At 42.6% G+C, this 13,340-nt stretch overlaps 2 protein-coding genes across 2 annotated transcripts; both read left to right on the plus strand.

Annotated features, from left to right (window-relative positions):
- The first annotated feature begins 370 nt into the window (after window positions 1-370).
- LOC123442188 (probable disease resistance protein At5g63020) lies at window positions 371-6,150 on the plus strand. Its single transcript, XM_045118251.1, is given in 6 exon segments — window positions 371-398; window positions 586-660; window positions 936-982; window positions 1,159-2,400; window positions 2,502-3,097; window positions 3,099-6,150. Coding segments are annotated over 6 exon segments (4,011 nt in total). The 3' UTR covers window positions 5,122-6,150.
- A 2,771-nt stretch (window positions 6,151-8,921) lies between these two features.
- LOC123442189 lies at window positions 8,922-12,161 on the plus strand. The gene is made up of 2 exons (XM_045118253.1): window positions 8,922-8,942; window positions 9,084-12,161. The coding sequence occupies exons 1-2, from the start codon at window positions 8,922-8,924 to the stop codon at window positions 11,067-11,069; spliced, it is 2,007 nt and encodes a 668-aa protein (XP_044974188.1). The 3' UTR covers window positions 11,070-12,161.
- Window positions 12,162-13,340: the final 1,179 nt, after the last annotated feature.

Below are 13,340 nucleotides of genomic sequence, written 5' to 3' on the forward strand. Positions count from 1 at the left end.
GGTGCTAATCTTTGGGTTCAGTGGATGTGGATAATGAACCTGGGTTGATGGGCGCTTGCACGACTAAATAATGTGAGTGAATAGCAGCTCTCCAAACCGGCCAGTATGTGGTTCTTGAGATTTGCAAGATGTGACTTTCACCTTTGACTGTATATTTCGGATTGAATAGGGCAAAGGTCATGACACTGGATGAATATGATTTGCTCGCTGTTAGCCGTCCAAGTTCTGTATTTCACTGTATATGTAATTCACCCGCTATAAACTATTGATCAATCATTGAATGTTCCAAGTACTAGAGTTGTTGGCTATACTCCATTTTGACCCTTTCCCTTTCTTGTTTTGCAGCTTGTCTGTTGACTTCCCGCTTGCAATGGATCTCCCATCCACTCCTGCACACTGCATCCTTTCATCTACAAAATGAATAGATCTCTTTATTGCATCATCCTAATTTCACGGCTCATTCCCACGATCCCACTTGCCTCCTTTTGCCTATTGAGACTCCTGAAAGCTCTCCTACTTTAGTAGCTGTAGTCCAGTTCCACCGTTGAATGTTCCATTCCATCAACTGTAGTACCCCTAGTTGAGTTCTTCTGGTGGTTTACATAATATTGAACTGTGTTACACTTCTCTTCTATGATGAATTGTTGATACAATACCAAAGTAAGTTTTCTGTGTTCTATCATCTTTGCATCCAGAATATTTTTTTGATTGAACTGTTCAATAAGTACCATCTTGCTTGAGCTATTGCAAAGAGAGATCAAAAAGTTGGAAAGAATCCCTTGAATCTTATTTTGTTTCTGTACCTAGGTTTCTCTACTTCCTCTTTCCTTGATTTAGTCTCCAAGGGATCATAAGGAAATTATTTTGATTCCCCTTGACAAAACCTGATCTTCTTGAATTAACTTCTGAAAAGCGGAAATTGTTTTTTCTTGCAGTAAAACCTGCTCTTCTTGAAGCAACTTCTAGGAACAGGAGATCCACAGTAAGTACTTAGCTAATCATCTGTCTTTCCCCTTTCACATGGTTGACGGGCTTCTGAGTTTGTATAACTAAATACAGTGAGTGATTGTTCTTGATTTACTAGTCTTTGAAATGTCAAAACCTACACTTCATCTCACCTGATATTCTTTTTCTTTTTTCTGATAAATTTATTTGCAGGCCATTTTTCTTGGCAAATTAATAACTGGGACATGCAAATTATCTTGCAATATTCTGATTGTGCGTTTATCTAAATTGGTGACAACAATGCCAGCCAACTTGGGTAGTTGGTTTGGTCCTACTGTTAGCACCGTCATAACTCCACTCAAAGATGTTTTCCTCACACATGCAATGTATTGCTTCAGCACTGGCAAAAATGTGAGAGATCATGATAGGGCTACTAAGACTTTGATTGGCATACAGAAGGGTATTCAAGGCGAGATCGAAGCTGGTATCCAGAACGGGTTGATAGGAACAAATGAAGCAAAATTTTGGCTGGAAAGGGCAAATAAAGCTATATCTGAAGAACAGAGAAACCATCAACGATATGACAGTAGATGCAGAATTTTTGCTTGTTGCTCCCTAAATTGCTGGTCAAACTACAAAATTGGTAAGAGAGCAGCTCAGAAGCTGCCTGATGTGGATGCATGTATCAAAAATATACCCAGGACTGTTACAGACAATCAACCGCCACCTTTTGTCATAGATATCCCTGTCCAATTTGCTCAACTTCCAAGTCATGAGAAGGTCCTCTTGGATGCTCAGAAATATATTGATGATGATCGAGTCGGAATGATTGGATTATGGGGCCCAGATGGAGTTGAGAACACATATCTTCTCAAGAAGATCAACAATTCCTTTGTTGGAGACTCTCCATATTTTGTTATCTTTGTGACAGCCTCCAGAGAATGCTCAGTACAGAATATTCAAGATCAAATCATACAGCGGCTTGACATAGGACAGGATGATGGTGTATCAACTAAAACCACCAGCATAGCTAAACTACTCAGGACAAGAAACTTTCTCGTGTTGGTGGATGACCTTCATGAGAAGCTAGATCTTCTAGAAGTTGGCATTCCATATCCTCTCGGAACTGTGGGTGAATTCAAGAGGAAAGTGGTACTCACCTCACAATCAGAAATTGTACACAGTCGAATGGGTGTGAATGAATATATAGAAGTGCCTGGTTTGGGAGAGACTGAAGCACTAGAGTTATTTAAACACAATTTTGATCAGGAAGATATTTATTATGATCCCCACATCGGGCCCTTGGTGAATGATCTCATAAAGGAACTAAAAGGTATACCATCAGACTTGATAGAATTTGGGAAGCAAATGCAAGGTAAAAGAGGTCCAGAGCAATGGGAAGATGTCATTCGTTCAGTAAAGAAATGGAACCTTCAAAAGAAAGACCCAAGTTCAGTAAGTGTGTGCATCAACTGGAATTTTGGTACATATTTATATTTTGTCCTAATGCCATGTTTTAGTACTAATTAACTCATGTTTTCTTTTTTGCTTTCAAGACAGGAAGGACTTTGAGAAATCTGGAGGATGCCACCAACAACTTGCTTGCGAGGAGCAATGATGTCCGTCTAAGGATTGTGGCTGCTGAGCGACAGTGCATGAGACCCACGAATGAAGTGAACAGATGGCTGGAAAAGGTTTCTGCGATCAATTCTGACATACAAGTTATCTTTGACGGCTACAAGTTGAATAAAGATGTTATTGTGGAGGCATCTGAGAAGCTTACTGAGGTCCAAGAATGTCTCAGTGCTTGTCCCAATAAAAACAATATTACATTTGAGTATGCGCCAGCACCTGCCCAAGAGATACCTGGTCCATCAATGTCTGACAAGAACCGTAATCTTCAAGAGGCTCTCCAGTTCATTAAGAATGACCCTGTGGGAATGATTGGAATATGGGGCCCAGGTGGAGTGGGGAAAACATATCTTCTGCGAAATATCAACAACTCATTTGGGGACATGTCCTTGCATGTTATTTTTGTGACGGCCTCAAGGGGTTGTTCAGTGAGGACGATTCAAGGAGATATTCTAAAGAAGCTTGGAATGGCAGAATGTGGTGATTTGGAATCACAACGCCAACTCATCTATGAATTCCTGAGTTGTACTATTGGATGACCTTTGGGAGCAAATTGATCTACAATCAGTTGGCGTACCATATCCCCTTGGAAATGTAGATCAGGTCAAGAGAAAAGTGGTGCTTACAACAAGATTAAGAAAAGTTTGTGGTGAAATGGAGGTGAGGAAAGAGTTAAAAGTCGCTTGTCTACAGGAGGATGATGCATGGCAATTATTCACAGAGAAGGTTAGTCAGGAAACTCTGTCTTCAAGTCCTCGTATCGAAGCCCTTGCAAAAGAACTAGTTAAAGAATTGAAGGGCTTGCCATTAGCTTTGATAGTTATCGGGAAGGCAATGTATCCAAAAACTGATCCAATTGAATGGGAATATGCCATCCAACATATGCAACGGTCATGCTGTGACAAAGATAATCCCCTGTCCATAGAAAATGTTTTTGGACAACTCAAGTTTAGTTACGATAATATACGGAATGACACCTTGAGACATTGTTTCTTAACTTGCGCACTGTGGCCAGAGAATTGGGAGATTATTAAAGCTGAACTCGCTCAATGCTGGATAGGCTTAGGTCTAGTGGATGAGTGTGATATTCAAAGTGCCTACACAAAGGCATATAGTCTAATAGGCGACCTTAGAGATGCATGTCTGTTAGAGAACTGGAGAAATTGGTATGGTTTTGTTAAAGTGCACGATGTTATTCGTGATATGGCTTTATGGATCTCGTGTGGTTGTGGAGAGGCCAATAACAAGTGGTTTGTCCGTGCCGAAGCTGGTGCAGAAGAAAATATTAGCATCTCTTGGAGCAAACCTGAGTACATTTCACTGATGTTGAATGGAATGAAGAAACTTCCTCCCTTTAGATTTGATCATCACCCCATGAAATTGAGGGTGTTATGCCTTCAAAATAATTACTTTGATGGAAGCATAGCTGAAACGGTCATGAATTTCAGTTCACTAACATATCTGGATTTGAGGACAAACCTTCTCAAGAACATACCCGAAGAATTATGTTCCTTGGCAAACTTGGAGTACTTTGATTTGTCACATAATCCCCACATATGCGAATTGCCTTACTGCTTTCGAAATCTCTCTAAACTCAAGTTCTTGTACCTGCTGTGCACTAGCGTACGAAGAATACCAGAGGAGGTCATATCTAATCTTAAAGCACTACAAGTAATAGAGTTGAGGACTTGCCGAGCATATGTTGGAGGAGGGCCCGTCAACTTTATCCCTAAAATATTTGAAGAGTTGGGTACCCTAGATCACTTCAAATCAGCTGGAATTGACGCTGATGGTTTTGATGAGTATGCATCACTAAGAGAAGCTGCTAAACTCCCCATTAGGTCTTTAAGATTGGGGAGTCTCAGAGAAACACATGAGTTCTGCCTCTCTGACATTCTTTCAATTAGATTTGCACGCAGGACTTTGTATGAACTGGATATTATACAAAGTAACATGGAGCAGATAATTGTAAGAGACGAGTCAAACTACTATTTTGGTGCTCTGAATAAGCTCCTCATGTGGTTTTTGGTAAACTTGAGAGGGATAGCATGGCTGGGCAGATCTCCAGCATCCATTTTTCCAAGACTCACTTGTTTGGATGTGAATAGCTGCTCCAAGCTAGAGAACCTCTCTTGGGTGATGTACTTGCCTTGCCTTGAACAACTTGAGGCACGTTTCTGCAACATTATGAAGGAAGCGTTTCCTGGGACAGGGCACCATGGTGAAATAATGAGCACCGATCAAGAAAGTTCAATGAAATCAAACGGTACATTTTCTTGCCTGAAATATCTGCGCCTTTCAGATAACCCTAAGTTGATCACCATCTGCAATCCCGATGTGACGTTCCCGTCCCTGGAGCAGCTGGTGCTCACAAAATCTCCAGAGTTGATCAGGCTCCCTTTCCAGATGCACAGCTTGCCGCTAAAGCTGCAGGAGCTACAGTTTGATGATGTTGAATGCTGGGACAGATTGGAATGTGAAGAAGGTGTCAAATCTTTCCTGCAACCCTCTCTTAAATTTGGCTATGTGAGTGAAATACCATGATCAGCTCCTCTGTTCTGTACCGCCGTGCTTCCTCGCTGGGCACACTCTGTACACTAGCCACAGGGCATCATTTCCTACAGAATGGAACTCTCCAGAGGAGGCAATCTGAAGCCAGCGATGCAACGAAGTCTAAATTCTTAACCTCGAAAGCTCTATCTGAATCCAACGATGCAGCAGCCAAGGACTAGAATTCTGAAGCTCACGTAAACTTGACATGGAAGATGGGAGGAGCCGTGTTTTTATTCATGCTCCTGAGCGTGGTTTGTGTCTTATTTTTCTGGTGGTTGGTCCGATATCTAAAACTCTCGTCGGAGAGTGGTACTCCCTCCGTTTCTAAATACAAGTCCTTTTAGAGATTCCACTAGAGGACTATATATGAAACAAAACGAATGAATCTATATTCTAATGTATGTCTATATACATCTGTATGTAGTTTTCTAGTGAAAAACTTTAAAAAGACTTATATTTAGGAACGGAGGGAGCATTATTTATGTTTACTAGTGGGCAAAGGCACGCCGCGCCCATCAAAGCCTGTGTGTGTGCGTCTGTGTTCCTTTTTTAATGAGGGAAACGGATACAATGTGTTTGAAAGCGAGCTAATGGCGTGAAAGTATCAGTATATTTAGGGAGTTCATGCAGGTCCATGTACTTTCTTATTTGTAGAAACTCACGAGGTCATGGCAACATGCAAGGAAGTTATTTTCATATGAAAGAGTGGTGTCATCGCTAACTATGTCAAGGATCCATACTACATTGCTACCGGCAACGGGGAGGAGTTGGTTGTGCCATTGGAAGTCTGGTAGTATGTGAAGTAAAATAGTGCTAGAGGTGTGTATTTTAGATCTTGGCTACGGTGTATCTATATTTATAGATAGTTTTGTCATTTCTAGTCAATCACCGGCTTGATAATTGATCTTGGTCATTGATATTTGTTTTTATTTGTTTATGCACATAACAGGACTATGTACATCCGTACATACAAGGGAAGAGTTTTATTAGCAAGAGATCATGGAGAAACTTTACTGCCAATCTACATGTTCAATCTTCGTACACACAAATTTAGGAGTGCCATAGTCCATCTAAAATGTCCTGTAGCCAAATAAGATAATAGTACCACATATATATTCCACGCGCCAATGCTTTTTCTAAGGAACTCACATACCTTTTTACACAATCAAAGTGTCATTTAGCCCCATGTACAAACAATCTAAGAAGAACATGACATAGACAAAGGAGATATAAAACATCGCTGAGCACAAAACTGGGGCGGGGAGTGAGGCCTGTTAGCAACTGTAGAACCTCCAGAAAAACCAAGAATGGATAAATAATTCGAATCTCGGATATAGTATGAAATTATAGAAGCAAGTAAAACCATGGATCAATGAATATCAGGTGAAGAAAATAGACCACAATAATTAGGCATATGTAAATAGCTTGGAGTAAACTTAGAGCATTTCTTTTGGTGGCTTTTTAAGCTTCTAGAATAAGCTGCCCCCTACCCAGCTTATTCTAGAAGCCCAACAAAAATATTTTTTTAGAAGCCTACTAGTCAAGTCTTAATTAATAGACTTCTATAAAAATAAATTTGATTGGGCTTCTAGAATAAGTTGGGTAGGGGTAGCTCATTCCAGTTTATTCTAAAAGCCTGCAAAAGAACTCGCCCTTAGCCAAGGATGTCCATGCCATAATGATAATGAATTCCCATCCACACATTCTTGTTGGAATTTTCTTCAGACCTTCTGACGATGTGTGTTCATTTGGAGGACACGTTCACTTCGACTACGAAGACGTGTGTGACAATTTCGTCAATTTCAAAATGATTTGTTCCTTCAATCTTTCGAAGGTGCTCATAAAAGTAGATGTGCGTCAACAAAGATAAATTTTAAACTTATGAGGATGGAATTAGGAAAAGACGAAACAGAGAAGACGAAGTAGCAATCTGCCAAAATAATGAGGGTGTGGGAGGAACATCGGGACAGTTGATACTATATGGATGATCGAGAAGTAATGGATGAGCGAGGAGTAATGGATAAATATGGATCGACATGGTAACTCACTTGCAAGTGGCCATCAGTGCCGCACATCAATCACCAATTCACCATTAAAGCTTGTATTAGCAGTGATTTTATCCCTCGATCATCGGCGACTAAATCGACAGGCGACGTTTCTCTGTCTGTCACCTCCCCTGACGTCGTACTGAGAGGACCCTTCGTTTTTCTTTCTAACTTTATCATTCGTACACCTAAGGCCCATAGGCCCACAACTTTAGTTTTCTGACAGAACTAGCGCCTTAGGTCATGTAGCGCTCTTTGATTGGAAATGGAAGCCCATGTGGGATTTTTGTTAATCCAACAGCTAGACGCGTCCAATAATGCAGTTCCAACGTCTGAAAACACCGATGGTCTGAGAGGATTGGGAGGATGCACAGTTATAATGTATCTAATTGGACGAGTTACAGCGCTTACCATTTACTTATACTAATATTTTTTATTTTTTGTAATTATGATTTTATCTTTTATACATATGATCTTACAATTGTAGTTTTCTTCGACGAGTACTTAGCATCCATGATATGATACAACCACATATTAAGATACATATTCTGGTTATATAGTTTTAACACATTTGTAGAGAAAATATGATTTCATTAAATTTGAAAAACATATATTACAATGAGTTTGACATAGTTATTTTTCGTTTTCATGACTTTGCCTCCTTTTTTACTTAACCAAGATTCTCTAGATCAGAGATAAATGGAAAATAATCAAATTATAAGTCTTATGAATTAAAGTGTACCACATAGATGAACTGGAGATATATGACTGGTATTTGTGTCTATTAGTTCTCTTAAATATCATGGCTCTTAGTCACAAAGTCGGTTGGGATTCTTAAAATTCATGCTGTGTGTATTTTTGTGTGCAACTACACAAAATGGATAACTATCTTTGCATTTAATACAAACTTCTAGAATATGAAAAAATGAGTGGTTTGTCTAAAATCGTTGCACTAGTTCATTTGTTTCTTCATGAAAAAATAATTCTTTTGTGTTCTCAGATTCATAAATCAACCGGTACGACATGCATGCTACGCACACGGTCTTGAGTTAGCATCATTCAGCTCAACTCACATCAACAACATATTTTTTTTCTTGGTTTGATAAGTACTCCCTTCGTTTCAAAATAACTGTTGTGGTTTTATTTTAAATTTGAACTAAAGCCACGATAATTATTTGAACTACAACCATGACAATTATTTTGGAACGGAGAGAGTATGTATGAAAACACTTGCTTTGTACTGTATATGAAAAAACATTATCACACATAAAAGGTATGCATGGAAATTTGTGCGTTATTTTATTTTCTTTGTTTGATATGTAGGGGTTGTTTGGTTCGTGCCCACACTGTCCTAGCCAATTTTGGCTCTCTAAATAATTAGCCGGCAATGAAACTAGGGTGCTATAGAATTGTGGGCGTGCCAATTACTGGTTGGTTATCATCCAAATGACCACCAAAGCTTGGTCAACGTCCAAATTTATTTTTAAAGGACGGATGAGGTTAATTACCCAAACAGTCCCATAATCTGCATCACAATGTGCAATGCAACCCCCAAAATAGAGTGACTTCCATACCTCAGCCTAACTGGCTCAAAATCAACCTAACTCATCACCATTTGTGTGTTTACTCTTGATTGGGAAACTAATATGATTCTTTTTGCTGCTCAACAACAAAATAATGATATTTTTTCTTGATGGTACCAAAAGAATGATTCTAATGTTCTTCAAAACTTGATGGCTAGAATATATGTCTTCTGGCCCCTCCAATGTATGGCGTATTCACTTGTTCACCCTTTCCTCCAGTGGAAATACCGAAATACTGAGCAGCACAAAAAAACAAGTATAGGACAGAGCAGAGGAGAGCCGTCGGATGTGTTGTGTGCGGCGGATATGAGCCGGCTCCAAGCAGAGGAGAGGATGCCGCCGAGAGGCATTGGGTGGTGCTCTGCTTCTCGCCGGCGTCGGCGTGGCATTGGGTCTGGGATGGTCCACGTCGCCCGCCCGCCCGCCAGCCACCCGAGCCAGCCAACTCCCTCCCGGCGGACAGCGGTGCCCCGCGAATCCAAATTCCAATCCAACCCACCCTGCCCGCCTCATGCCGCCTCTTCCCCTTCCCACCGCTCCGCTGCCCCCTGCTTCTTGCCATGGCCGCCGCCTCGCCCTCAAGCCGCTCCGGTGCCGCCGCGGCCTCCTGCGCGTCAGGGCGTCGTCGGAGACCCAGCCGCCGCCACCGCCCTCCAGAACACAGACGATCATGGACAAGATCTCCTCCGCTGGCGACGAGGTCGGCGGCGCCGGCGGGGCGTACTCCTACGACGCGCTGAAGAGGTTGGACCAAATCTGCTCCAGCATATGCTCAGCCCCCCAAGAAGCCTCTTCCTCCAAGGCCCCTCCCCAGATCGTCACCCGCGTCCAGGGCCCAGCGCGGGCGGCGGCCGATCTCGGCGCCGAGACCTTCGACGTGCTGGTGTGCGGCGGCACGCTGGGCATCTTCATAGCCACGGCGCTCAGCTACAGGGGCCTCCGGGTGGGCATCGTCGAGAGGAACGCCGTCAAAGGGAGGGAGCAGGAGTGGAACATCTCGCGCAAGGAGCTCATGGAGATCGTGCAGGTCGGCATCCTCTCGGAGGCCGAGGCCGAGCAGGTCGTCACCAGCGACTTCAACCCCAACCGGTGCGGGTTCGAGGGTAAAGGCGAGATTTGGGTGGAGGACATCCTCCACCTCGGGATTTCGCCGGCGAAGCTCGTCGAGATCATGAAAGCGCGCTTCATTTCTTCAGGCGGGGAAATCTTTGAGGGGAAGAGTGTGTCTAGCATTTCAGTTCATGATGATCTTGCGGTGCTGAAACTGAGCGACGGTGATCGTCTGCGTTGCCGGCTCGTCGTCGACGCCATGGGCAACTTCTCCCCGATCGTGCGGCAGATCCGCTCCGGCAGGAGGCCGGATGGACTGTGCCTTGTTGTCGGTGCCTGTGCTCGTGGGTTTGAGAAGAACACAACCAGCGATGTCATCTTCAGTAGCTCGTCAGTGAAGAGTGTTGGTGGAGATTCAGGACGAGGAGTGCAGCTGTTTTGGGAGGCATTTCCTGCCGGTTCCGGCCCGACTGATCGTACCACATACATGTTCACATATGTTGATCCACAGTTTGGGAGCCCAAAGCTGGAGGAACTCTTGGAGATGTTCTGGGATCTCATGCCTGGTTACCAAGATACAGTTCTTGAGAATTTGGACATAAGGAGAGTCATATATGGGATCTTCCCAACTTACCGGGACAGCCCGTTGCCGGCCGCGTTCGACCGGATCTTACAGGTCGGCGACGCCAGTGGCATCCAGTCACCTGTTTCCTTCGGAGGGTTTGGAAGCCTGACAAGGCATCTCGGTCGTCTGTCGAACGGCGTGTACGAAGCGGTTTCAGGAGATTTTCTGGATGCACAAAGTTTGAAGCTGTTAAACCCTTACATGCCAAATCTAAGCGCATCATGGCTGTTCCAGAGAGCAATGTCGACGAGGCCGGGGTCTGACATTTCGCCGACTTTTATCAACGAGCTTCTCTTTGCCAATTTCCAGTCGATGCAGAAGCTCGGTGACTCGGTGCTCCGCCCATTTCTCCAGGATGTGATACAGTTTGGACCCCTGGTGAAAACGCTGGGCCTGGTCATGATCAGCCGGCCGCAGATCTTGCCTGAAATATTCAAGCAGGTTGGAGTTGGAGTCATCCTCAACTGGTCAGGCCACTTTGTGATGCTTGGTTACTACACCTTCCTTTCGAGCTTTGTCGGTCCGGCTGTTACGCCATGGGTGAAATCTTTGGCGCCGAGGGACAGGTATCAATGGGATCGTTATCTTGAAGCGTGGGAATATGGGGCTGGGTTAGACTATGGTCAAGAGGAATGAAGCTCCGTTAAATAGGAATACTACACTTCATCGGCAAAAACAAAAACAGGGGAATTTGCTTGCTGATTGCGACATTGATCAACTCTGATATTACAAAGCTCCCTTTAAGAGATAGATACACTTGCTGGGTTGAAGAATTGACTGAGGTGCTGCAATAACAATAATCAAGTTTGTATGTGCCGTTCTGTATTGGGTTCAAGCTGGTTGCATTTTCGAAAGCTCTGTCTGAAGCCGACGGTGCAGCGAGGACTACTGGAATTCTGAATCTCAGAAGCTGTGTCTGAAACAAATTATGCAGCGAGGACTACTGGAATTCTGAAGCTCCGCTGCATTGTGAACTTCAGACTGAAGCTGGGAGGATCCACGTTTTAACTGATGCTCCTGATCACTGACGGCGCTTTTTGTCTTACTTTTGTGTTTATAGAGTTTATATGCTGGAAAATGCTACTGTTGGCATTTTCTTCAGGAAACTTATATCTGATGAATATATACTTACTACACTCCCTCGGCAAGAAAAAAATAATCTTTTAAAGTGTTTTGAATATATGAAAGAAAAAATCTCCAGCTTTTTTTTTTTCTCACATCTGCTCTTCCTCTCGTGCTGCTTGTTGTAGTTTTAGCGATGGCACAAGGAGCGAAAAGAGAGAGATAACCGTCAACCGCGTCTCTCAGAGAGGAAAGAAACCGCACTCCGGTCCACATGGAGTCCATGGACATGGGGCGATGGATATAATGTGAAGCAAGAGTTGGAGTATGCGCTGTTGAACCATCCTCATCACCGTCACACTCCCTGCGTAGGAGGATTTGGTGTGTTTTTTCATGCTTTTATTTATAGATATTTTGAATCGAAATATGTCTAAAATTGCGGGATTATATGACGAACCATATTCACCGTTGTGTCTCTTGCATCGAGATCTTCGAAACTTGCATCGACATCTTCGAAACTCGATTCCCTATTAACAGGTTTCGACAAAACAAATCTGCCATAATCTGTGCTTCCTACTGTAATGTACTGCATTTGTGCTCCCAATTGTAGTGCACCTGTGCACTTCACTTGTGCCTCTGTGGAGTTCACTTTGTGTTTCCTTCTCATACTACATGTGTGCTCCTACTATAGTGCAATTGTGATCCTCTTTCTTTAGTGCACTTTTTATGCTCACACATGTTGCACTTTGTGCTCTCCCCACATAGTGTATTATGCGACTCTTCCTTCATCTGGTGCTACAGTACATTCTATACCGTTGGTGAAATAAGATGAAAGATAGAGAAAGACGGAAAAATTAGAGAAACTAAAATAGGGAAGTAAACAGACGAAAAAACTAGAAAAATAAAATAAAACTGAAAAACAACTAGAAAAGAAATTGAAAAACCTGCTCTGCCTTTCCAACTGAGTGGAACGTTGCTGAGGGACTCAGCTTCAGTGCCTTAAAGGCAGGTACCTTTGAGTGCATGACATGTGGGCCCAACAAATGCCTGACCCAACATAAAAAAAAAAAACAAATGCCTGACCCACATGTCAAACAACCAAAGGAAGGTAGCGGTAAGGCACTGAAGCAGCCTCCATTCCTGAGCCAGCGGTCCGTGCGCCCTTTCATGCCCAATGAGACCATTTCATGGGGCTACAATTAGTCCGAAGTTTCATCTGAAATAAAATTGAAAGAACAAAAAAAAGAATAAAATATAATTTGAGGAACACCTTACATGGAAAAACTATCACACCCGCAAGTCCAAGCTCACCATCGGCACATTTCCTTCCCGACACACAACAGGGGTGCGATGGGGAGCTCCTAGTCAGCGCTTTAGGCGTCAACTAGTGATTCCGGCACCCATGCGTCAGTATTCTCGGCCCTGGTCCAAAACGCGCGCGCTCTTGGCTCCCTCCTGGCTCGCTGACTTCGCTTCGTTGACTTTCCGAAAACAAAAAGCAAAAAAAAAAAAACATGAATTCAAAGATGTACGTGAATTTTTTTTAAACATAGAATTTTGAAAAAAAAACTACAAATTTGAAAAAAAGACGAAGTTGAAAAGGTTCATCAAATTTGATTAAAATATCATCAAAGTTGAAAAACGTTCACCGAATTCAAAAAATGTTCATCCATTTTAAAAAGTACATCAAATCTGAAAAAAGTTCATCAAATTTGAAACAAAAGGTCATCGAAGTAGAAAATTTCTTTGAATTTGAAAAATAAGTTCATTGATTTTTGAGAAGTTCTTATATTAAAAAAAAGAAGGAAAAAAGACTAAAGAAAAAACACAAAACATGAAAGAAAA

This window comes from Hordeum vulgare, chromosome 3H (assembly GCF_904849725.1).
Source record: "Hordeum vulgare subsp. vulgare chromosome 3H, MorexV3_pseudomolecules_assembly, whole genome shotgun sequence".
Classification (NCBI taxonomy): Eukaryota; Viridiplantae; Streptophyta; class Magnoliopsida; order Poales; family Poaceae; genus Hordeum; species Hordeum vulgare.